The sequence below is a fragment of the Ailuropoda melanoleuca genome, chromosome 5, assembly GCF_002007445.2.
Source record: "Ailuropoda melanoleuca isolate Jingjing chromosome 5, ASM200744v2, whole genome shotgun sequence".
In the NCBI taxonomy this organism is placed as follows: domain Eukaryota; kingdom Metazoa; phylum Chordata; class Mammalia; order Carnivora; family Ursidae; genus Ailuropoda; species Ailuropoda melanoleuca.
Genome location: NC_048222.1, coordinates 78,431,758 through 78,457,362, shown reverse-complemented (window position 1 = coordinate 78,457,362; position 25,605 = coordinate 78,431,758). Strand labels below are relative to the sequence as shown.

The following is a 25,605-nucleotide window of genomic DNA, read 5'->3' as shown; positions in this document are numbered from 1 at the left end:
TCAGCCTCTACTTCGGAACCAGGAAGTGGAGAGCTCGCTTTTCTCCGACCTCGCGGAGCTGAAATTTCCAGGGAGTGGTTGAGGAAGAGGCTCCTGACCTTCATTTCGCATTTCAAATCGGAAATAGGCTTCCCGTTACACGGAAGCCCTGAAGCACAACTAGGGAGTTTCCCTGTCCCTAAACCAGGCCAGACCGCAGAGGACCGGCGAGGACCGGTGAGGACCGGCGGAGACCGCAGAGCGCAGGGGTCCGCCCCGTTCTTCCGGGGTTTCCTGCTCCGATCGGAACTGGGGCGGAGCCTTCAGAGCGCGCCCCGCGCGATTGGACGCCGCCGCTGTCGCTCAGCGCTCCGAACGGAAGGGGCCGGGCACCATTCACCGCGGGGTCCCGGAGCCTACAGGCGGGTGGGAGGGGCTGGAGCTAAAGTTTCGGGATAGGGGTCCCCTGGCCGTGGCAATGGAATTGGGTCCCGCTGTGTCCCCCGGGCCTTCCCGTTCATTCAAGGAGGAGCTGCTCTGTGCCGTCTGCTACGACCCCTTCCGCGACGCCGTGACTCTGCGCTGCGGCCACAACTTCTGCCGCGGGTGCGTGACTCGCTGCTGGGAGGTGCAGGTAGCGCCCACCTGCCCGGTGTGCAAGGACCGCGCGTCCCTTGCGGACCTGCGCACCAACCACACCCTCAACAACCTGGTGGAGAAGCTGCTGCGGGAGGAGGCCGAGGGCGCGCGCTGGGCGGGCCACCGCTCCCCGCGCCTCTGCCGCTCACACCGTGGCCAGTTCAGCCTCTTCTGCCTCGACGACAAGGAGCTGCTGTGCTGCTCGTGCCAGGCTGACCCCCGGCACCAGGGGCACCGCGTGCAGCCAGTGAAAGACACTGCCCACGACTTTCGGGTAAGAGCGGCAGTGTGCGGGAGGTGGCCGAGCGCGCACGTGGCGGCCGGGTGCGGACTGCAACTCAGCATCTCTGACCTCCGCGGCTCCCGCCTTTGCAGCCTGCCAGAGCTGTGTGCCTAGGCCCCCGCCTCGTCCTGCGGCCAGGACCCCCATCCCTCTGACTCGGCTAACCTCCAAAGGGGTCGGCCCAGGGGGCCTGGGATGGGTGAAGAGGGAGTGTAAACCGGAAGTGTGGGAACTGGGGTTACGCGATGCTCCCAAGAGGGCCCCAGCCCCTTCTGAAGGCCGGAGGCCCTGCACCCTTTATGCCAGCAGGGTGTGGCACGGGCCGGGTTGAGGAGGACAGGTGTGGGTAAGGCCCAAGAATCTTGGAGCGTGGCACACTCAAGTTAGAGGTGTGGGAGTCCAAGACCTGGCCAGGGATATGAAGCCTTAAGGTCTTGCAGAAGGGGTCACATACTTCCCCGAGCTGGCCTTATGTATTGTGTAGGAGTGGAGAGACTTTTGACATTGGCTAGCTGGTTTATTCTGGATCACTCTCAGCACCCCAATGCCTAGAGTTCCTGTGGCTGTAAATAAAGTGACATGGAAATTAAGTTTGGTATAGAAGTGACACGGAGAATACTTTGGTATACGAAGGAAGAATGATCAGAAAATAAGGATTAGCCAATTTAGGAGTTTTTGAAATTTTTGACCTTAGCCCCTGGTAAAACCATGTTTTGACCTTAGCCCATATTTTTTCCACTGTGATCTGGAACACCCAGATGTATGTATCACTTGAAACAGAAATCCTGTGAAAATGTCTGTTGTACTCTGGCATTTTCTGTTATTTTTATTTATTGTTTTATTTTAAAAATTGCAGAGGGTGTGAAACACTAATTTATTTCCTCACCTCCTAACACATGGGTCAGACCCACTGATTAGCTGGTAGGAAGCTGAGTGTATTGAAAAGGAGGCACTGTAAGAACCCCTAATGCCTGGTCTCCAGACGCTGTTTTTGTTTTTGTTTTTGTTTTAAGGCCTTTTTTAAAAAAAGGTTAGAGTTTCATACACATTTAGAGTTCAGGTGAAGGGAAATGTCATCAGTATGCATGTTTGAATACTATAGTAGCTTGCCAAAGGGATAACCCTATAACTCCTGTTGCCTTATTTGTTTAACAGTGGTCCACAACAATGCTTTTCCCCATTCCCACTGGCAGAAGTGCCAGGTCCTGATTTGGGACAGCTAAAGTAAGTGCTGGGCATTCTGGGGGCTGGGGTCGAGGTAGGGGGGCACGGTGGATCAGGTCATGACTAGTCACCATGGGGCTGTGACAGGTACAGACCAGGAAGATGGGCAGGGGTCAAGGCCAGGAGCACTAAGGCAGAACCCCCAGGTCCGTGCTAATCCAGGATTCAAGATTAGGGAGTCAGGTGCTGGGGAAGCACGTAGGGTCTAATGACAGCTTCCTGTTCCTTCAGCAGATGCCTCCTACGGCTCGGTCCCAGGCCTACTTCGAGGCATGAGATAAACAACAATTCATACCTTCAAGGAACTTCAAGCAGAGACCTGAGCGATGAGGAGGTGTTAGCCAGGTGAAGAGAGTGAGGGAGGGTATTTCAGCCAGAGGCAGCAGCATACATAAGGGTCCAGAAGCTGGGAGGCCTGACCTTCTAGGCGCTAAGAGAATTTTAGAGTAGTTAAAATAAGGATGGAAGTGCAGCAGAAGCCATGAGGCCTGAGGCTTGGCTTTTATTCTAAAGACTGTAGGGAGCAGTAGGAGGGTTTTAAGCAGAGGGATGGTGCAGTCAGATTGATGGGCACCCAGGGCGATGTACGAGGAGGTAGGGAGTCTAGTCCAGAAAGATCTAAGGTGAGTGCAAGTCAAGTGTGCCCAGCCTCATGCAGGGTGAAACTCATTCAGTGTGTTAGACAGCTATGTATCAAGGACTTGTGTTGTGTTGTGTTTTGGGACCTATGAGGGATGCTGAGGCCGCAGAGTAAGACAGAGCCCTTGGCCTTTGGAGCTCACAGCGTAGCAGGGGAAGTCAGACAGTAAATAGACAAGTGGTCATGCTGGCTGACTGGGCGCGGAGCAGTATGGGAAGGCAGGAGAGGTGAGAAGAGGCTGAAGGGGCTGCCATCGTGTGCTGGGGGAGCTCTGAAAGCTTTTAAATAGGGACTTTGTGGTGAGATGTGTGCTTAGAAAGATCACTTTGGCAACCATGTGAGGAGTTCGACAAGAGGAATCATACCAGCCAACACTTTTTGAGCCCTTACTGTGTGCCAGGTACTCTTTGAGTGTTTACACGGCAACAGATTTAATCCTCACAAAACCCCTATGAGGTTGCCACAAACGTGGCAATCTAACACAGCACAGATGTTTTTTCTCACAGTTCTGGAGGTCAGAAATCCTAAAATCGAGGTGTTGGCAGGGCCACATGCCTTTTGGAGACTAGGAGAGAATTTATTTCCCTCCTTGTCCAGCTTTTAGAGGCTCCTTCCTCCGTCTTTAAAGCACATTATTCCAACTTCTTCTGTTACCCCACTGCCTTCCTTGACTGTCTCTACCAACTTTCTCTTTCTTATAAGAACCCTTTGATTCCATTGGGCCCACCGAGACAATCCAGGATAATTATCCATCTTAAAATCCATAATTTAATCACATCTATAAAGTCCTCTTTGTCATGTAAATAATACATTCACAGCTGCTAAGTTCTAGGATGTGGACATCTTTATGCAGCTTGCCACAGGTAGGTACTAGTCTCCCCATTTTACAGACAGTGACACTGAGTCTCAGGTTAAGTAACTTGCCTAAATTCACAGAGCAAGTACTATATAGAGTTCACCTGGGGCCTTGTTTGGCCCCTACTCTGGCTTTGAGAGAAACTTCTCTGGTCCCTGGGTAAAACTTTCCCTGCTGGCTCTCTGTTCTGGGAGCTGTGAGGACAGCAGATTATGTGTGGGTATTTAAGAGGCTTGATTGGATGAGGACCACTATCCTGCAGTGTGGGTGCCTGCTGTGTGCCAGGCACAGTATGTTCAGTAGAGAGCCGAGGAGTCCTAGCCCCTGGCTTCTTGGAGTCAAATAGGCAAAATTGAATAATAATCAGACTGACATTCCTGTGAAGGACAGTACAGGAGGTGACAGATGGCTGTAACAAGGAAGCCTGCTCTTGTTCCCAGTGGGGCGGGGAGGCGGGGGCTGATTCCGCAGAGACCTGAAGGCTCGGAAGGAGTTCGCTAAGTGAGGGGCAGCAGGCTGCGCTGGTGGGGCAGAGGGCAGGGTACATAGGAGTCCAGAGACGTCTGGATGAGGAATGAAGGCGTCCAGGACAGATCCCAGGGAGCATCTAGGACCTGTTAGAAATCTGAGATTTTGTCCTAAGGACAGTGGGGCGTGAAGGGAAGGAACTGCTGACATATCCAGACATTTTAAGTGTTGAGACCAGAGTGCTGAAGTGTGTGTTGGAGCTCAAAGGGACAGCCTGTAGCACATGTTTCTCAAACTTGAACAACGTACCCACTCTTCTTAAAGGAAAAGCTGTTCCAACACCGTGACGTAAAATATATTCTCTACCTACAAACGCTAAACTAGCGTGAATTCCTCTTGCTTATTGCACATAGAGGCAGTAAAACAACAACAGTTTGCAGATTAAGCACAAAGACTATTAAAGTCAATTCAATTCTAGTTGAAATATTCATCGCTAGACTTTATTGTACTGAAACGGAAGCAGTGCTCTGGGTGGCTGTGAGGCTTGTCTGACAATACTTGGGATGCTCCTTCACCCTCTCCTAAGTGGTTGCTTGGTTTGCCAGGCTAAATTTCCCTCTTTGCAGATCCGAAACTTCTCCTGTGATACAATCGGACTTTATTCAGACCTAGCACATCCTTCACCCATTAAGTGTGCTTTGATCCTTATTAGGCAAGAAGTGAAAGTAATGTAGCTTGGTGTTGAGGAAGTTGTTAACAAATACAAATGCTGGCACCAAAGTTGTAGGAGCTGAAAGCGTGTATTGGCCCTGTTTATAAGGCAACTTGGAAAAGGTTTATCTTGGGTTTTTTGTTTGTTTTTTTTTTAGGTTATTGAATGAAAACACTAATTCAAAACTCTCTTGGAAAACTTGCAAATCCCCAGACACAGGCCCAGAGCCACGGGGCACTGCGAGGAGATGATTCTGTTTTACTAGTGAGGAAACAGAAACTTGGAGAAATACAGCAATTCCTGGCAGTGGCAGGGGATGGGAAGGGTACGTCTAGGATTAGAACTCAGATATCCTGCCTTCCCGTTTGGCATTTGCTCTGCCTTGCATCATCAAAGCAAGCCTGCCCCGAACTCCAGCCAAGTCGCATGCCTCAGAGCTGCCTTGTCCAGACCCCTTTCTTACCCATCCCATGGGACTGACATGAGAGCCATTTTCTGCCCTCTAGCCTCCTCCTACACCAGCCCCAATCCATTCCCCTTCTGGGGTNTTTTTTTTTTTTTTTTTTTTTTTTTTTTTTTTTTTTTTTCCCCCCTTTACGGGCCAGTCACTGCCAGGTCCAAGTTGCATGGAGGACATTTACTGCCTCCTTGGACAGGGGCAGAGGCAGGGGCTTACTGAACACTGCTCGCTGAAGCTCCTGAGTTACCCAGCCGTCTGCACTAGGCACCGTAGTGGACACCTGCTTTGTGAGGAGGACTGAAACACCAAGGAGAAAGGAAGAACGGGAGACCGGGTTGGGGTTGGATAAGAAAGGGACCTGGATGAGATCTAGTTGTTTTGGATGCATTTATGCTCTCCATTTAAGGCACCTGGTAACAGCCAGTAGGAGAGTTAAATGAGGTGGTCAGTGGCACCTAATAGAGTGAGAGCCAACACATGCCTGGTGCACTCACGGGAGCACTTGACATGGATTGACTAGTGGAGACCTCAGCAGTCCTCCGAGTGGGTAGTCTCATTCCTCTTGCTCACATGAGGAAACTGGTGCAGAGAAGAGAAGGAATTTGCTCAGAATTACCTGCTACTAAATAGAAGAGCAGGGATTTGAACTTGGGGGCCAAGTGCCAGAGCTCTTTGCTGCTGTGTCAGTCTGCCTGAAAACAAATGTTTGAAATAGATAGGGCAGATGACACGAACTAGAGACAGATGCCTGGAAACACTGGTGATGGGCTGGGTAAGCATGGACAGAAAACTGCATTCTTCATTTTTATGGTGAAGTTTGAGAGTCTATAGAAGCTTTCATGCCTTCATTTTTAAGGTATGGAGCCTGACCGCCAGTGAGAGAGCAAACTTTAGCCAAAGTTCTCAGCAGTGGTTGTGACAAAGACAAGGGTGTAACTCAGTTCTCCTGGCTTTCAGTCCAGGATGCAGTGTGGCATAGGAGAAAGAGCACGGGCATTCGACGGACTCATTGGGCAGGTAGCTTCTTGAATGTCCACTTTGTGCTGAGCCCTGGGGCATGGATAGGACATTTTCTACCCTTGCAGGGCAAGCGTCCTTTTCTTTCTGGGAAGGTTTATTGAGCACCATTGTGCTGGGGCAGAGGACCTGCTCTTTCTTGGAAGCCTACAGCCTTTCCAGGAAAGTGAGGTGATTATCCAGGGTAGTAAGTATCCAGGGACGATAGAATGGGAGCTGTGAGAGCCCACAGGATGCATCTGAACTCTTCTGGGAGATCAGAATGGCTCTCTGGAGGAAGTGAAGGGAGCCTGAGCAGAGTGTTCAAGGCCACTGTGAGACAGTTGGGTGGTGCAGACAGGAATTAGTCAGAAGCAACTGCATACATAGGACCTTGGACAGAAAACCTGGCTTGGGCCGGATAGCCATGGTTACAGATATGACTCTAGCCTTTGATAGGTACCTGAGGGGTGCTGTGACAATCTTGGGAACTAATATTTATTCTTTCTCTTAACTGCACCCTTCCTATTTTCTGTTATATCGCGTAGCACCTGTGTTAATGAATATTTTGGGTAAAACAATTTTGTAAAATCCTTAGGGTATTACATATACTATTGAAATTTGTTGCTTAAGGAATGAAATTGTAATTTTTTAAAATAAACGATGTAGACTATATAATCACATTCTGAATCCTTTATTGTAAATAAAACTTCCTGTTTTGCATGTTTATAAATAAGTAATCCTGGGTGTTGTCATTTGAAACTAATATCGGAGCTCGTTTGCTGTTTTGGGCTTGGGGTCTCGGCGACGGCCCACACCTGTCATGGGCCATTTAGCTCCATCCAGGGCAGTGATGACCCGTATTGGTGCTGACCAGGCTTCACCGCAGATAGCCCTCTAGTCAGCCAGCAACTTCGGCTCATTGAGCGCGCTCTGTGGGCTACATGCCGTCCCTTAATGGTCCATCCGAGTGGATACAAGTATGTTTAGTGTTCAAATCAGAATATCTAAAGCAGACGTGGAAAGTGTATTGTTTAGATTCATTTGAATTCATACTGTTTGCATGCAGTATTTCCTAGATTCACCACTAAATGCGTGCAAGGGGAAATGTGGAATAAAACATGCATTATAAATCCCAAGAAAGGGGAAGAGAAGGAAATACTGAACAAGTGGGACAAATAGAACAGAACAAGGCGATAGGTTTAAATGCAAGTGTATCAGGTAATTACCTTAAATATTCCAGTTAAATGACAAAAGTTGCCTGATAAGAAAACAACCCAGTTCTATGCCACTTAAATAGGATTTTAACAACAGATGAGAAAAATCAGTTTGTTCATTCAGGGTACTTTTGTTAATTTACTAAAAAATTAGCAAACGAGGAAGGGAAGGAACTTCATTAATCCGATTAAAGATACCTACTGAAAAACTTAGATCAGATACCATATTTAATGGTGAAACATTGAGTTTTCTCATTGGGACCAAGAAAAAGACAGGAATGTGCATTATGACCAATTGTTTTCAATTTTGTGCTGGAGATCCTAGCTAATGAAGTGAGTCCGGAATCGTAAGTAAAAGGCATAAGGTTAGGAAAGAGGGAAACTACACTGGGATGAAGTGCAGATATGATTGTACATATCTTCATAGAAATCTCTGTTGCAGAGAAAATAAAAAGGTGCTACAGATAAATTATGTATATAAATGAGTTTAGAAGAAGGTTGGTTGCAAAATCAACCTTAAAAGCAATTGTATTTCTGTATATCAGCAAATATAAAAAAATTTACAATAGTATAAAAATCAGCTGTCTAACAATAAATAGAACAGTGCACATATCTGGCAGGGAAAAATACACAATTTCATTGAAAGACATCAAAGACTAAGTGGCAAAATATACCATGTTCACAGACTAGAAATCTCCAAACCAATCTGTAGAGTCAGTACTATGCTAGCCAAAATTTCAACATGATATTTTGTGGAATTTGGCAAGCTGATTCCAATATTTGTATGAAAACTCAGAGGGCCAATGATTGCCAAAACATTATTAGGAGACATTGAGCTCTTAGTATATTTTAGAGCTATCGAAGTTAAGGCTGTGTGATGTTGACAGAGGACAGGCAGGTGGGCCAGGGGAACAGACTAGAGAACTGGAAACATTTGTGTTTGATGTAGGTAGAGGTGGCCTATACACCAATGGGGATGCTAGTACTCTAAATAATGGTCCTGCGGGGGCACCTGGGTGGCTCACTTGTTAAGCGTCTGCCTTCAGCTCAGGTCATGATCCTGGTGTTCTGGGATTCAGCCCCCATTGGGCTCCCTGCTCAGCGGGAAGCCTGCTTCTCCCTCTCCCGCTCCCCCTGCTTGTGTTCCCTCTCTCGGTGCCACTTTCTCTGTCAAATAAATAAATACAATCTTTAAAAAAAAAAAAAATAATGGTCCTGCAGCAGTAAGCTCTCAGGTCATACCGTTCACAGGATAAACTCCGGGTTATCCACATCGGACCTAAATGAGAAAGGAAAGCTGTAAAGCTTAAAACAAATAATATAGGAGATTATCTTTGTGACTCAAGGATATGGAGGTTTTTGGGGTTTTTTTAAGCAGTTTGGGAAGGGAGGAGGTATTTTTTAAAACAAAACCAAGGAGTCCTAATTCTAAAGGAAAAGACTGGTTGATTTGACCATACGGAAATTAAGAAATATAAGCGATACATTAGAACGTACTTCTTAACACATCTAACCCATGAAAGTCATATATTGCACATTTATAATAAATTCTTACAACCCAGTCGGAAAATGGCAGGCAACTCCATTGAAATATGGTCAAAGGTTTGAACAGGTATTTAAAAGTAAAGATCCCAATGGTTAATAAACATTTTTCATTAATATCACTTGTGTGGTATAAACTGGTACAACTGCTTTGGAAAACAGTTTGGCATGGTCTCCTAAAGTTGAAGATACACTTGTGGCCCATTCCTGCCCCCAGGAATGTTTTGCACAGAGACGAGTGTACGTGTGTGCCAGGAGACATATATAAGAAGATTCATGCTATTTGTATTACTCGAAGATTGTAAATGACCCAACTGTCCATGGACACCAGAATGGGTAAATGATTGTGGTGTGTTCTTACAGTGGAATACAGTGCAACAATGAATGATAAACTTACATACAATAATGTGTTTGAATCCTACAAACCTTAATGTTAAGGCAAAGGAAACAACACAAAAGAATGCATACAGAATCGCTCCATTAATATAAAGTTCAAAACCAGGCAAAACTAAAGTATATTATTTAGATTAGGGATGCATACATGGGTGATAGAACTATAAAGAAAAGCAGGGAAATGCTATACAAATTAGGACCTTCGTTTCCTCTGATAGGAAGAAGGGGATAATATTGACAAGGGACACATCCTGGATTTGGTTAAGAGGTGTTCGTGTATAACTACTTAAGGCACATTTATGTTTTATGCCAAAGCAAATAAATTGTCAACAACAGGAGATTGAAAAGTAAAAAACAACTCATTAAACCTGAGAGAAATTGAAGGGATTTCTTTGAGGAAGAAACTCTCTTTGTAACTGACAGGAAAAGGCTAAAACTTCCAAAGTTTTCATTTTATAGGCTTTTAAAATTTTGAGGTATAATTTATATACAATAAGACGCAGACATCTTAACTGTTGAGTTTGAGGAATTCTGAGTGTTACATGCACACCCTATACTTGCCTCCCCAAAGGAACTATGGAACATTTCTGTTACCTTGGAGAGCTCCCTTCCCAGCCGGTCCACCAGGAGGCAACCAGCTTATGATTTCCCCTTATGTTTGTGCTGTCTGTTCCTGAGCTTCATGTACATGGACTGATACCATATATACTCTTTTGTATCTGGCTGCTTTCTGGCAAAATTTATACATAAATATAAATACTGGGGATATATATAATACTATAAAAGTTATGAAAATATATGTATAAAATTTGTATATACATATGTGAACTTATATATGTATATACACATAAATTTATGTATGTAAATGTACAAGTTTACATATATATAAATTTATATATGTACACAAATTTGTCCATGTTATATGTGTCAATAGTTCCTTTTCTATTGCTAAGTAGTTTTCCATTACATGAATATGCCATAATTTATCCATTTCTTGATGGACATTTGGTGGGTTTCCAGTTTGGGAATAGCCATTAGTTTTTAAAATGTGTTGTTTAGTTTGACATTTATAGGAGGAAATTCATTAACATGCTAGGCTATTGAAAGAATTGGGCAAAGTATTGACAGAATTATAAACTTATTTTCTAGAACTAAAAACTGACAAATTTGGGAATAAGATGACACTTTTAGAAACATAAAAGGCAGGCAGACAAACGTAGTAATAGCTCTCTGAATGAGATAGGGTGTGCAGTGTGACTAAGACCGTGGCCTTTCTTGTTGGACACAAATCCTGGCTCTGCTAAAGTCTAACTGTATTACTTCGGCAAGTGGCTCAACTCCTCTGGGCCTTGTTTTCTCCTCTGTAAGAGGACAGTGCCTGCCGTGCAGGAATGTGAGAGTGAAGTAGCATGACCTCTGTTAGGCACTGTATTTGGTGTGTGATGCATAGCGCATGTGCAGGGATAACTGCTTATTACTGATAGAATCATTGGTGGATCGCATCAACTCACACCTCAGAGAAGGGTCATTTTGGGGTTGGTCTTTGCTGAATTACACCAGATCTCTCCAAGTGCTTCGAGAGCTTGGGAAAGGACAGGGACTGTCACCGCCTCCCCACCATCACCATCTCTCTTCATCCGCCTGTAACTCCCTAGCTGTCGAGGTTGAAGGCAAAGGGCTGGGCTGTGTTGTTTTGGGGCCAGCACACCCGTGGGTAACGTGTGTGGGCAGTTGCTTCACTCCTATCATCCGTGCCTATTTGGCAAATCACAGAATTGTTTTGGACTTTATTATGTGACTTCGTAGCAAAACATCTTTTGCCACAAAACAATAGGATGATATTTCACTGGCCTTGTGGGATATTCATACTGATTTCATTTTGCTATTGAGGAGGCACCTTAGAGATGAGTACTACAGAAAACAAAAAGATCTGTTATGTAGTCTCAAAAAGATCATAAAAATGGCCACAAGGAGTAGAAAAGAAGAAACCTGCAGAAAATGAAATCACCATCTTCTGGAGTACAGCAGTTAAAAGAACGGGTTGTGGAGCAGGACAGACAGCCTAGTTATTGCTGCATAACAAGTTACGTCCAAGAATACTGGTTTAAAACAGTATCTATTACTTCATGGTTTCTGTGGGTCAGGAATCTGGGCATGACCTAGCTGGGCGTGTCTGCCTCAGATTTCTCCTGATGCTGTGGTCTCATCTGAAGGTTCATGTAGGCCAAGATCGCCATTCGAGCTCCCTCGCTCGTGTGGCCGCCGGTGGGGTTACGGTCCTCGTGGGCTGCTGGTTGGAGGCCGTCCTCACTTCCTACCCCCGTGGGCCACTCCACAGGCTGGATCACAATGTGGCAGCTGGCTTCCATCCAGCTGAGCAGGCCAGGGAGGGCGAGAAAGAATGTGCGCAGGCTTTTTAATCACCTCATCTCAGAGGTGATTCCCCTTGCTTTTGCCACATTCTGCTGGTTAGAAGCCAGTCATCAGGTCCAGCCCATGGGGAGCAGATTCCACCAGGGCATGAATCCCCAGAGGTGGGGACCACTGGGGCCATGTTAGAGGCCACCTCCTTCAATCTGCCATCTGTTCCCCAGTGGTTCTTGTCCCTCTAGCATTCAGAATATACTCACCCCCTCCCAAGATCCCCAAATATCCTATTACAGCATCTGCTTCTGAATCTCGTCATCTGAATCAGGTCCAGGTGGGGATGAGGCTTTTGAGGACAGATCTGTATTACGTATTACTGCATAACAAATCACCCCCAAATTTGGACTCTTAAAGCAGTAAACTTTTCTGTCTCACAGGAGGGAGGGATTACCGGGGGCCATCGTAGAGGCTGCCTACCCCCCACTGTCTAGGTTCACATCCTTGTTCTGCCACAGACTAGCTGTGTGCTCTTGGGCGAGTCACTTCCCTTTTGTGTACTTTTGGGTTTTTGTTTTTTTTAATTTTTAAAATGAGGCTAATCCTATTACTTACCTAATAGGGATAATGTGATGATTAAGTGACATAATTGGTAAAGTAATTAGCACATTCCCTGGCAAATAGTAAATGCTCAATAAATGCTAGTCACTTATAATTCATGCCATTAGGATTGTTACTATTTTTCCAAAGGAAAACTTGGTAAGCTTTCTTAGAATGAGGAGAGAAAAGGGTAAAAATGGAGAGAAATGGGTAGGCCTTGAATACAAAAGGTAGGAATCCAACCTAAAACTGGTAGTGGTTCTTCAAAGAGTCCAAGGAGATCAGAGCAGTAATGGTTAAGTTTAAACCGAAAGTATTTGATTAAAGCAGTGATTAAGGTTTTTCATGGCCCATGCACTATTGGAATATTGCAATAAGTTGGGGAGGTGGGGAGACACGTAGTTTAGAGAAGGCCCTGTAGGACTAACTGGATCGACCTGTAATCAGACCTGTTCATTACTGACTGCAGGCCAGCCAATTTAGAAAGTCATAAAGAGAGCCTGTGAGCACAGTGTCTATATAGTGGCAACAGCTCAGGGGTTCATGGATAGCCTGGACCAGCTGTTGGCCTGAGTGAGATGCCTTTCTATGCTGTACTGTGGCCGACTCAAGAGGAAACCAGGTCATTGACCTCCTCGGCCGTGTCTCCCCATCTGTACCAGGTATAAAACAAAGGGGCCAGTTAGAAGGTGTCTGAGAGCCTTAATGCTAAAAGCCAGAGTCAAGGTTAGGGCTGTGCCCTGCAGCATGTGGACAGACCGGTTGAGTAAATGTGGCTGAGTTGTACCCACACTGAAGTGGGACTCCAGTTGTAAATGGAGTATGTCCTCCCTGTGCCTGGCCTCTGGCCCTAATGTTCCTCCTTCTCGTTCCTCACGGCAGGCCAAGTGCAGGAACATGGAGCATGCGCTGCGGGAGAAAGCCAAGGCCTTCTGGGCCATGAGGCGCTCCTACGAGGCCATTGCCAAGCACAATCAGGTGAGTGCTTCGGCTGGGCAGGGAGACTGGGGACACCTGGGGCAGTGGGGGAGTTGGTGGGGGGAGAGGTGAGGGTGGTCCGGCCCTGGCTGTGGGTGTTGACACAGAATCAGCCTTCCCTAACCCTGAGGGTCTAGCGTAGGCACATCCTAGCTTGCTGACCGTGGCGGCACTGCCGTGGCCTCCCTAAATAGCTGGGTGTGGNGCGGGGGGGGGGGGGGGGGCGTGAAAAGTTACCTGTGCCATCTGCAGTGTGGTTTCAGACTAACTTCAGTACGTGCTGCACTTGACCATGCACCCGGCTGCTCATGCCCACGATGACCTGGGGCTCTTTAGTTATTCCTCTGTCCACCCGACGCTCTGTTTCCCCTGCCACCCACCATCTTGGCCCTGTCTCCACTGTTCTCACCTTGCCTCCTACTTGGACTCCAGGCTTCCACTCTTGTTCTGCAATCCATTTACACATAGTGGACTGATCTTTTTGAAAAATACATGGATTGCATCACTCCTCTGCCTAAAATTGCCGAGTGGCTTCATTACCTTTGCAATCCAGACTCCTCACCATGGCCTCCAAGGCCCTCATCCAACCCCTGCCTCCCCCTTGGCTTCATCTCCTCCCATGCTTGACTGCAGCCACACTGGCCTTTCTGTCCCTCAAATGAACTACGTCTTCTCCCCAGACCCTCCCATAAGGAGTACCTTGTCACTGCGATCTCAGCTCAGGCATCCCTTCGGAGAAGTGTTCCCTAATCACCTTCCCCAAGTAGTCCTCTGCCTTACTTGCTCTTGTATCTCCCCATTTTGATTTCTTCAGAACTCTTCATTTCCTGCAATTAACATTATGTTATTTTTTTTTATTTACTCCCATTAGGATATAACGAAAGCAGGGCTATGTGAGAGAGTTCTTGGCACACAATAGGTGCTCAATGTATGTTTGTAAATTGAATGAATGAATTGCCTCCCCTCTTCCCCACTCTCATTGTTTATACCTTGGCACCCTCTCTTCCTCTGAGTCCTGTGTGAATTGGCAGCTGGGTTTCCGACAGGTTGTGCTGGCTTTGCTCCGTCACTCCCTAGGTGAGTGCTTCTACTAAGTACTGCTCAGCTAAGACCCACCTGGCTCGGGCACTCCCCACCCGTGCCCGTGTGCCCACGAGAGGGGACCAGGATCAGAAAGAGTCTCAGTAACCTCTGGCCGAGGAGTGTCCCCTGAGCTGCAGAGCTGGTGGAGCAGAGCAGAAGGAAGGATTGTGAAATGTTGGTGACCAGGGCAGTTACGCAAAGCAGAGATACTTTCAAAGCCAAACCCTGAACTCCAGGCCTATCCCCACCCTCTTCTAAGCTAATGCCCCCATCTGTAAAAAGACAATTCCGTCTTATTAGGAAGTTTTTAAACGTTCACTTGAGATAATGCTTGTGAAGTGTCCAAGAGAGAAAAGTCCTTCAGCATTTCTTATATCTTATGGACCAATAAACTGATTTGAGAGGTGTTTCTCACTTTTTCAGTGAATCATTTTGTCATATTGTCAGAGCCATAGCACCTGTTGAGGCCCCAGTCCAGACATGGAGTGACTGGCCCGCCCATGGCGAGTTGCTTTCCCTGCAGGCGCCGTGGAATCATGGAGCTTCACCTCTGTCACCTGAGTTCCTTTCATGGCCAGCCCCGTTCCCCTGGCTGGCCTTGTGCGGGACTGCAGTGGCAGTGTCTGGGGCATGTCCGTATGTCCACATGACAGCACCCGTCTGCCTGGCCCAGACCCTGTGGCACTCTGACAGGCCCCCATGTGAAGATTCCAGGATTCCCACGTGATCCACACTTTTCTCCTAAACCCAGTCAGTGCAGGTGGCTGAGGGAAGTGAAGGCTTCGAGGTTTACCCCTTTATCGCGAGGCTCCGGATTGCCAGCAGGAATGGGGGCTGAACTTGACTTTGCACTGGTGGGGTTTTCCTGCCTGCTGTTTTTTATGTTCCCGTGGGACAAAAATCATCCTGGATTTCACTGCCTCCCGCCATGCAGGATCAGTCTTGGGAGTCTGGTATTTCAGCAGTGCCATCTCTTCTCATTTGTATCTCTTTGACTGTTAGTTTGTATACCATTTTACAAGTATGAAGCCATTTTTGTTTCTTCTGTGAATGCTTTTTTTTTTCTTTTTTGCATATTTGCCTTTTCTCCTAGTTGGAGTCATTAGAGTGCTTTGTATATTAAGAAGAATAACAGTATTTTACATGTTAGAAGTATTTTTCCTGGTTTGTCATTTTTTTTCAGTGAATCATTTTTACTCTTTTTGGGTCAATTTCACTTTCTCGGTGACTATTTTGTCATCACGTTGTCAGAGTCATGAACATATATTGAACTTTCAGTCTGAAGATGAGATTAGTGATTGCTACAGCCCACATTTTGAGTTGTTTTTCCAGTGGTCCTCTTGGAACTGTATTTCTGTATTTAACTTTTATTAGTAGTCTCTTGCCATTCAAAACTTCTTTTTATGTCTGTTCAATGATCTCATTTTTCTTTGAGGCTTCTCAGTTTTTTATTACAAAAGGTCTTTCTCATTCGAAGGTGAGCACTATTTCTCTGCCTTTTTTTTGAGTGCATTTATGGTTTTGTTTTAACTTTTAAAAAAATTTTTTAAAAAATTTATTAGAGAATGAGTGAGAAAACATGAGTGGGGGAGGGAGAAGCGGACTCCACGCTGAGTGTGGAGCCCAATGCAGGGCTCGATTCTAGGACCCTGGGATCAAAACCTGAGCTGAAGGCAGATGCTTGACCAACTGAGCCACCCAGGTGCCCCGTTTTAACTTTTTTTTTTAAAGCTTTTTTAATTTTTTTAAATTTTTTAAAATTATTTTATTTTTTTAAAGATTTTATTTATTTATTTGACAGAGACAGCCAGCGAGAGAGGGAACACAAGCAGGGGGAGTGGGAGAGGAAGAATCAGGCTTCCAGTGGAGGAGCCTGATGTGGGGCTCGATCCCATAACGCCGGGATCACGCCCTGAGCCGAAGGCAGACGCTTAACGACTGAGCCACCCAGGCGCCCCTACAGCTTTTTTAAGTTATGATTAGGGGTAAGCATATTGTGAATGATTCAGCTTTAAATACTTCCTACTCCTCTTTTGATGCCTCTGGATCAGACAGATTTGAAGTCCTAAGATGGGAAGGCAGATAATTTTTAAAAGTCGTTGTTATTTGCAACAGTTCATTTCTGTGATTCAGGATTTCCCTTGCTATGGTGAGCCGAACCAAGATACACAATATTGTGTGTTGAGGAAGATACAGATGACAGGGGTCATCTATAAGCAGATTTGATTTGATTTTCTTAATTTATCAGGACAGCCTCATTATGCTGTGTGACTTGAAACTTACCCATTTGTGCTAATAAAACTGCATCTGTATTTTACCTGTTGGGGTTCTACCCACAGTCTCTGTCGAAAAGAGCTCCTTTGCTAGAAACCTGAGCATCCCGAGGCCGGGTGCTGCCTGAGAGGTTCCCTCCGAGCCTGAGCCTTTCTGGCCCCGTCCTGCCCTGTGCTGTAGGTGGAGGCTGCGTGGCTGGAAGGGCGAATCCGGCAGGAGTTTGACAAGCTCCGCGAGTTCCTGCGCGTGGAGGAGCAAGCCATCCTGGACGCCACGGCTGAGGAGGCAAGGCAGAAGCAGCGTCTGGTGGAGGAGAAGATGAAGCGACTGGCGGAAGACACCGAAGCTCTGGCCCATGAGATTGAGCGTCTGCAGGCGGAGATGAAGGAGGACGATGTTTCTTTTCTCATGGTGAGGGGCTCGCCGTCTGGCTTTGGGGACGGGGGGCAGGCGTTGGGGAGGCCCCCACCCGCCCAGTCTTCCCTCAGTGTTGGGGTGCTGGGCGGGAGGAGCCCCCGGAGGAGATGCCCTGCTTGTCAGGAGGCCAAGAGGATTTTCAGCCGGGCGGAGCTCCTGAGGACTTTCTCACTTCTCCCTGCTGCTCTCCTTTCCGTGTCCCTCTCCCTGCCTCTCTTGTAGGCTTGCTCTCTCTCTCTTCGTTTCTTCTCTCTCTACTCAATACAGCAGAGTACCTTTTAAACAAGTTGGACAAGTTGTGAAGGTAGTGTAGACCCCTAGGTTCTCCCATTGTTAACACCTTGTATCACCTCGTGGCACGTTTGTCCATAGAAACCTGACCTTGGTTCATTGTAATTAACTGAATTCCAGACTTATTTAGAGTCTACCAGTTTTTGCATTAATATCCTCCTTCTGCTCCAGAATCTAGTCTGGGGACCTGCGTCGCATTTAGTTGTCCCTTGTCCCAGTCTCTGCTGGTCTGTGACGGTGCCTTATTCTTTCTGTTTTCCATGACCTTGGCAGTCCTGAGGACTGCTGTCCAGATAGCCCGTAGACTGTTCTCCCACTCTGGGTTTGTCTGATGTTTTTTTCATGATTAGACGGGGGTCGTAAGATTTAACAAAGAAGACAAAATGGAATATTCTAAAATCACACAATTATTTTAATTTTTAATTTAAATATGATGTTTTGGTATTCTCTATTGCTTTCTTTTTTTTTTTTTTTTTTTTAAAAAGATTTTATTCATTTGACAGAGATAGAGACAGCCAGCGAGAGAGGGAACACAAGCAGGGGGAGTGGGAGAGGAAGAAGCAGGCTCATAGCAGAGGAGCCTGATGTGGGGCTCGAACCCACAACGCCGGGATCACGCCCTGAGCCGAAGGCAGACGCTTAACCGCTGTGCCACCCAGGCGCCCCTCTATTGCTTTCTTAAGAAAAGGATGATGCCATTCTCGCTTTTAAAAATATGTTTAGTTCATTTTCTTTTTTCTTTTTATGTTTTTCACCTTCCACCGGCCCCCCCTCCTCTTGTCCCCCAGGAGTCTTATAGAGACGTGTATGTGACTGGAAAGCTATTTTGGGAATCGGTCAGGATAGCGAGGTATCTCCTCTACTTAGAGAACTGTTCTCTCTGGAAAAGAGAGACTTCGTAGAGTGGATTGAGAGGGACAGATAGATCATCAATTCAGGTCAGGTGTTACATCCCGGTTGGGCACCCTTATGGGTTCTCTGCCTCACACAAAGCTTTGGACCCTGGTGTCTCCTGTCTCCAAAATGGCCCTGATGATAAAATCATTTGGTGGGTTCTGAAAGCTAGATTCCTTGCTGTTTCTGTTCAGGAAATCGGAGTGGCCAGGACCCAGTGTGCTTTCAGGGATGCTTTTGTGACTTTTTAAAAAAATATATAACAGCTTTGTTGAGATATAATTCGTACACTATATAATTCAGTCATTTAAAATGTATAATCCAGTGGTTTTTACTCCATTCACAGAGTTGTGCAGCCATCACCACAATCAACTGTAGCACGTTTCATCTCTAGAAACAAAAACCTCATACCCTTTAGCTGTCGCCCTCGTGTGTCCCCCCACCCCCCACCCCTGCCATCAGCCCTCAGCAAACGCTAATCTCCTTTCTGCCTCTAAGGATTTGCCTCCTCTGGACACTTCCATAAATGATTTCCATATGTGGAATCTATCAGATGCGGCCTTTCATGACTGGCTCCTTTCACTTAGCGTGTTTTGAAACTACATCCTATCAGAGCCTGTATCAGGACATGGCTGAATAATATTCCATTGTATGGATAGACTACATTGTGTGTCTCCATTCATCCATTGATGGACGCTTGGGTTGCTTCCACCTCTGAGCTGTTATGAATCACACCGCTGTAAACATTCATGTGCAAGTTTCTGTGTAGACATACGTTTTCCTTTCCCTTGGGAATGTGCCTAGGAATAGATTTACTGAATCATATGGTAACTAGTAAGTTTAACCGTTTGTGGAACTGCCACACTGCTTTCCAAGTGATTGCATGGAGTTTCTAGTCCCATGAGCGGTGTATGAGGACTGATTTCTCCACATACTTGCCAACACTGACCTTTTTTTCTTTTCTTCTCTTTTTTTTTTTAATAGCCATTGCAGGGGTGTGAAATGGTATCTCATTGTGGTTTTAATTTACATTTCTCCCATGGCTAATGCTGTTGAGCATCTTTTCAGGGCCCTGTTGGCCATCTGTATATCTTTGGGGAACTGTGCATTCAAGCCCTGTGTCCATTTTTTAAATTGGGTTGCTTGTCTTTTTGTTGTTGAATTATAAGAGTTTTTATATATTCTGCATACTAGACCTTTATCAGATAATATGATTTATAAATAGTTTCTCCCATTCTGTGGGTCATTTGTTCACTTTTTCGGTAACTTCCTTTGAAGTACAGAAACTTTTCACTGTGATGGAGTCCAGTTTATCTGCGTTTTATTTCCTGTTTGTGCTTTTGGTGTCCTAGCTAAGAAACCATAGCCTAATCCATGGTTGTGAGTTTTTTGTTTTGTTTTTTTTTTAAGATTTTATTTATTTATTTGTCAGAGAGACATAGCTAGCGAGAGAGGGAACACAAGCAGGGGGAGTGGGAGAGGAAGAAGCAGGATCCCAGTGGAACAAGGAGCCTGATGTGGGGCTCGATTTCAGGACCCTGGGATCATGCCCTGGGCCAAAGGCAGGCACTTAACGACTGAGCCACCCAGGTGCCCCAGAAGGTCATGAATTTTATAGGCTTAGCTCCATATTTAAGGCTTTGAGTTAATTTTTGAAATTTTTGTATATGGTGCAAGGTGGGAATCCAAGTTCATTCTTTAGCATGTGGGTATCCAGTTGTCCCAGCACCATTTACTGAAGACTATTCTTTCTCCATCGAATGGCCTTGGCACCTTGTAGAAAACCAACTGACAGTAAATAGGAGGGTTTACTTCTTGACTTTCAGTATCCACTGATCTGTGTCTGTTCTTACGTTGGTACCACGCTGTCTTGACTTGAGCCACCAACTTTGTTCTTGTCCAGGATTGTTTTGGCTATTCTGGGTCCCTTGAATTTCCATATGAATTTTAGGGTCAGCTTGTCAGTGTCTGCAAAGAAGCCAGCTAGAATTTTGATGGGAATTTTATTGAATCTGTAGATCTGTTTGGAGAGTATTGCCATCTTAGCAATATTAAGTCTTCTGATCCATGAACATGGGACGTAGGACTCCTTTTGAGGTCAGAAACTTACATGTTGCTTTTTTTTTTTCTCTGTGTTTGTGTCTTTGTTTTTTTTCTCTTTTAGAAACACAAAAGCCGAAAACGCCGGTAAGTTGCCAAGGCTGTTGGAGGGGAGGGGAAGAGCAGGCAGAAATACCAGGGGTGCCAGCTCCAGTGGCTCCAGGGCCAGGCAGGTAATGAAGCCAGCTGGGTGTAATATGGAGGGAGTGGTGGGGACTGGCCAGGAGGGAGAGAGCCCTCTTTCAAGGCATTGCACTTTGATTGGCACTGGTGAAGTGTTGTTTTCCTGAGTGTGGAAAATGACCATCCACTGTGCAGGGAGAGAATGTGTCATCCAGCACACCGCTTGTATTTCTCAGTGGGTCCTCCCAACATTTAGGCTTGTTTCTTGGTTAGTCCCTCCCTCTGAGAGCCTCAGGACACACTGGTTTGTGTTCATGTCTGTTGGGTTCACGGTGATGAACTGTATCCTAGTCAGAGCTGCACAAAGATGGAAGAGAGTGCTTAGGGGAGTAGTGAGTTTGCTGTCGCTGGAGGTGTTCATGCAGAGGTCAGCGATACCTTCAGACGTTGGGACTAGAGGACCCTTAAGGCCCCTTCTGCCTCTGGATTTCTGCCCACAAGGATGAGACTTGTGTCTGAGAACCTCCTATTTATATTTACCCCAGCTGGGGCAGGTTGAGCCTGCGTACTGAATCCTGAGGAGCTGTGAGCAGCCTGGGTGGCTACTGGCTCCTCTCCCGTCAGAGCCCAGCCCAGGTTTGTCTCGGGTAGGGTGGTCAGGAGTGAGCCCTGTTGCCTGTTTCCCGCTGATCCAGTTAGGCCCAGGATGCATGGCCTGGCCCTGCCCACCCGGCCCAATTCTCCTTTCCCAGCCTCTTCTGCACCATGGAGCCAGAGCCCGTCCAGCCTGGCATGCTCATCGACATCTGCAAGTATCTGGACTCCCTGCAGTACCGCGTCTGGCGGAAGATGGTCACGTCTGTAGAGTCCGGTGAGTGGGGGCGTGGGCAGGCGTTACAGGCAGGGGAGGCACTTCATGCAGGGCAGAGCGCCAGCCGAACCATTTTCTGCCAGCTTCCCACCCTGTCGGAGCTTCTCCAGCCCCTTTCAGACCGGTCCCTTGGTGCCCTGTCCACCCCCTGCCCCACCGCTCAAAGCTGTCCTGGCAGAACCCCTTTCTTTTTGGGTCCTGACACTCGCCACCTCTGCAGAAAGAGGAGCTGGCTGCCTTCTCTTTTCAGAACTGTGTTGTATAGGTAACGAAAGGACTGAGTGTTTGCGTCCCCTTAGTATTCATATGTTGAAGCCCTGACCTCCGATGTGATGGCATTTGGAGGTGGGGCCTTTGGGACGTGATTGGGCTACTTGAGGTCATGAGTGTGGAGCCCCAGGATGGGATTAGTGGCTTTGTCAGGAGAGGCACCAGGGAGCTGGCTTCCTGTCCCTCTCTCCCCTGTGAGGACACAGCAAGAAGGTGCCGTCTGTGGGCCAGGAAGAGGGCCTTACTGAAACCCAGCTGCGCCGCACCCCAGTCTCAGACTCTGGTCTCCAGAACTGTGAGAAACACGTTTCTGTCATTGAAGCCACTTAGTCTATGGTATTTCTGCGTAGCAGCCCAAGCTGACAGAGACGTCATGATTTCATAGGGAGAGCTGTCAGTGACCCAGATGAACGTTACGTAATGTGCTTCTCTCATTCGTCATGGGACTTGTGTGAGCATCGGGGTCCCTGCTTCTGTTGGTTTCCTATGGCTGCCATAACAAAGGACTGCACACTGGGTGCCTTCAAGTGAACGATTTACTTGCTCACAGTTCAGACGCTAGAAGTCCAAAATGAAGGTGTCAGCAGGGCCATGCTCCCTCTGAATCCTACGGGAGATCCTTCTTTGCCACTTGCTAGCTCCCGGCGTTTGCCGGCTGTCCTTGGCTGGTGGCTGTAGCTCTGTGATCCCGGCCCCTGGTGTCACCTGGCCTTCTCCGCTCATGTGTCTGTGTCTCTTCTCCTTCTTTAGCTAAGGACAACAGTCATACTGGGCTAAGGTCCCACTCAACTCCTGTCTGATCTCATCTTAATCACGTCTGCCATGACCCCATTCCGAGGCACTGGCAATTAGGACCTTGGCATCTTTTTCTGGTCGGTCATGGTTCAACCCACAACACGGCCCCTCAGCCCCAGACGGCTCCCTCCGGGCACTGGGGCCGGTCGTTTTGGGGGGATGGAGTCCCCACTGGCATGGCAGAAGGGTGGCCCGTGAGGTTTGCTGATTTTCCCCCACTTCCTGCCTCTGCTCTCAGTGCCTTTCAGCTTCGATCCCAACACCGCGGCCGGCTGGCTCTCTGTGTCCGATGACCTCACCAGTGTCACCAACCACGGCTACCGAGTGCAGGTGGAGAACCCGGAGCGCTTCTCCTCGGCGCCCTGCCTGCTGGGCTCCCGCGTCTTCTCCCAGGGCTCCCATACCTGGGAGGTGGACCTGGGGGGGCTGCCGAGCTGGCGGGTGGGTGTGGTGCGGCTGCGCCAGGACGCCGGCGCCGAGGGCCACTCGCACAGCTGCTACCATGACACCCGCTCGGGCTTCTGGTACGTGTGCCGCACGCAGGGTGTGGACGGGGACCACTGCGCGACCTCGGACCCGGCCACGTCGCCTTTGGTCCCGGCCATCCCTCGCCGCCTGCGCGTGGAGCTGGAGTGTGAGGAGGGTGAGCTGTCCTTCTACGACGCCGAGAGCCACTGCCACCTCTACACCTTCCACGCCCGCTTTGGGGAGGTGCGGCCCTACTTCTACCTGGGGGGCGCACGGGGGGACGGGCCCCCCGAGCCTTTGCGCATCTGCCCCCTGCGCATCACTGTCAAGGAGGAGCTGGATGGCTAAGGCCGGCCCGGAGCCTGCCCGACGCTGCCTGGGACTTGTGTCATGGTCTTGCTTCCTTTCTGTCCCTCTTCGTCAAGCCATGCTTACCTCAGTACCTCTGAACCATCGGCCTCCTTGCCAGGATCTGCCTGCTGACGAGTCCTGTCCTTTTCCTGTGACTCCAGGCCCAAGCCATCTCCTTGGTTTCTGGTCCCTTCTCCAACCACAGTTGAAAGTCATCCAGGAGACACCTCATTCCCCAGAGTCATGGCACCTTCAGGATGTGAATTTTCTAAATCCGAATTCCAGGATATATGGGGGTAACATTTACTTTGAGAATGGGCCTGTTTAACATGTAGGTTTTATTATCTGGGTATGATGACGTCAGCAGACCAGGAGAGTCTGCAATGGGAAAGCGTTTGTTATTTGCTATTCCCAAGAGGAGGGCCCCACCATGCCAGGGGAGCGGCCACATGGGGAAGCACCAGGGCCCCTTAGAAGCAGAGGGATTTGAGGAAGTGCAAGGTAGGAGACTGCTGTGGTTTTAGTGACAGGAACAGGTGAGGCAGGGCTCTGGGTAGACAGGTTTGGACTCTGCTAGTTTGAATGATCTCGGCAGGCTCTGGGGCATAGGGACTGCCCCCAGTTGTCAGGGGTGCCTGGGATAGGGGATGATCGGGAGGGGAAACGGTGGCCCAGTGTGTTAGAGCCCTGTGAGAGCCAGGTAAAGGGAGCAGTTGGGGGTTAGCCCGATAGCTCTGGATTGGTTGGTTTGTATACGAAAGGCGTGCTCTCAGGGAGTTGATTGCTTTCTAGGAATTGGCTAGCCCTGGGAGGAGCAGTTTCCCATAGTCAGAGTATCAAGAATACAGAAAATAAAATCTAGTTCATACAGCGCTGCTGCTGTGGGTTTGGGGCAGGACCCAGGCCCAACTTGTCTGTCACTTTATACCAGTATTTTAAAACCACTCCACAGAGCCCCCGCTTGTCCCCCGGGGCAGAGGCAAGGCTGTCAGGTCAGCTCTGATGTATCTATTTACACTTCTTGGACTATTTCACTTAGGAAAGGTGATTTTAAAAACCACAGTTTAGACCCGTTCCTGCTGTGGGCCTCGATTCCTCATCTGTAAATGCGATAGGAGGACTGGAGAATTATGTCCTCTAGTTGCTGTGATGGAAATAGCTCTGATTCATTCTTATAAAGTAACGAGAAAGGAAGGAAAGAAAGGTCCTTTTCAGTGAGGAGTAGGAAAGGGATGCAGTCTGGGAGGGCCTAGAGGGAGAAGGGCGGGAGGTACCTACCTCGCTTGGCCTTTGCTGCCCTCATCCGGCTCCTTCTTGCTCTACTGCCCTCTGTGTTTTCATCCTGATTTCTTCTGCCCCCCACCCTGCTGTGCCTATGAACCTAGAACGCCACCTTTTCTTTCTCATACCTGCCTGCAGAGGGTTTTTAATTGTCAGCTGTCCCGTCCCAGGAAACAGCATGGTGAAAGGAAATACTGGCCTGTAGGGGTGGTGGTGTTCTCCTCGGGGGCATGTTCCCGTGCCCCAGGTTCACAGAAAGGATGATTCAAAACTATGAAGTGGTTATAAACGTGACATGTACAGTTGATGTGGGCCACGGGGAGGGACGCCATAGGAGATGCCACTAGGTGAAGGGGACGGGGTTGGAATGTTGGCACACTGGTGTGCACAGGCCCCGTCAGAACGCACTGAGGCTCAGGGAGCTCAAGGCACTTTGTGGCCAACACGTCTGAGACCAGTGTGCAGTCTCTATGCATTTATCTAGCCCATCAAATATAATCTCTAGGGTAATCTTGACCTGAAATTATTTTGTTAGTTATATAATAAACTTTTAAAAATGTTTTTTATTTCCAACTTAGAAACTGGAAAGGGGTTTTTAAATAGGATAATTTGGATAGCCTGGACCTCTTTTTTAAAAAAAATAAAAATGATATTTGAGCTAAAATCCACTTTTTCTTTTGACATTTTCCTTTCAGTGTTCTTGTGATGAGCAAAAGTTCATCCATGTTGTAGCATGTTTGTGACCTTATTCCCTTTTATGATCAGGTAATATGCCATTGTGTGGATATACTACATTTTGTTTATCCATTCTTCAGCTAATGGGCATTTACATTGTTTCCATCTTCAGCCATTACGAGTAATGTGTGGACATATGTTTTGTGTGGACTTGTGTTTTCCATTCTCTTGGGTATCTCTCTCCGTAGGAGTGGGTTCGGTGGTGCATGCATGAACTCTGTTTAACCTTGTGAGGAACCGCTAGGCTATTTTTCAGTGGAGCTGTACCATTTTGCATTGTCATCAGAGGTGCGGGAGGGTT

At 47.5% G+C, this 25,605-nt stretch overlaps 1 protein-coding gene across 1 annotated transcript; it reads left to right on the top strand.

Moving 5' to 3' along the window:
• Nucleotides 1-347: 347 nt before the first annotated feature.
• TRIM35 (tripartite motif containing 35) lies at nucleotides 348-25,237 on the top strand. The gene is made up of 6 exons (XM_002914417.4): nucleotides 348-892; nucleotides 13,256-13,351; nucleotides 16,889-17,119; nucleotides 20,475-20,497; nucleotides 21,286-21,404; nucleotides 22,708-25,237. Exons 1-6 carry the CDS (start codon nucleotides 458-460, stop codon nucleotides 23,283-23,285), a joined length of 1,482 nt encoding a protein of 493 aa, XP_002914463.1. The 5' UTR covers nucleotides 348-457; the 3' UTR covers nucleotides 23,286-25,237.
• The last annotated feature ends 368 nt before the right edge of the window (nucleotides 25,238-25,605 follow it).

What these genes read in the sequence shown, in the direction of transcription:
- TRIM35 (XM_002914417.4), top strand. Translation starts at nt 458, where the DNA reads ATGGAATTGGGTCCCGCTGTGTCCCCCGGGCCTTCCCGTTCATTCAAG. An exon ending in CCATTGCCAAGCACAATCAG is followed by an intron (nt 13,352 to 16,888) that starts GTGAGTGCTTCG and finishes CCTGTGCTGTAG; the next exon opens with GTGGAGGCTGCGTGGCTGGA. An exon ending in ACGATGTTTCTTTTCTCATG is followed by an intron (nt 17,120 to 20,474) that starts GTGAGGGGCTCG and finishes TTTCTCTTTTAG; the next exon opens with AAACACAAAAGCCGAAAACG.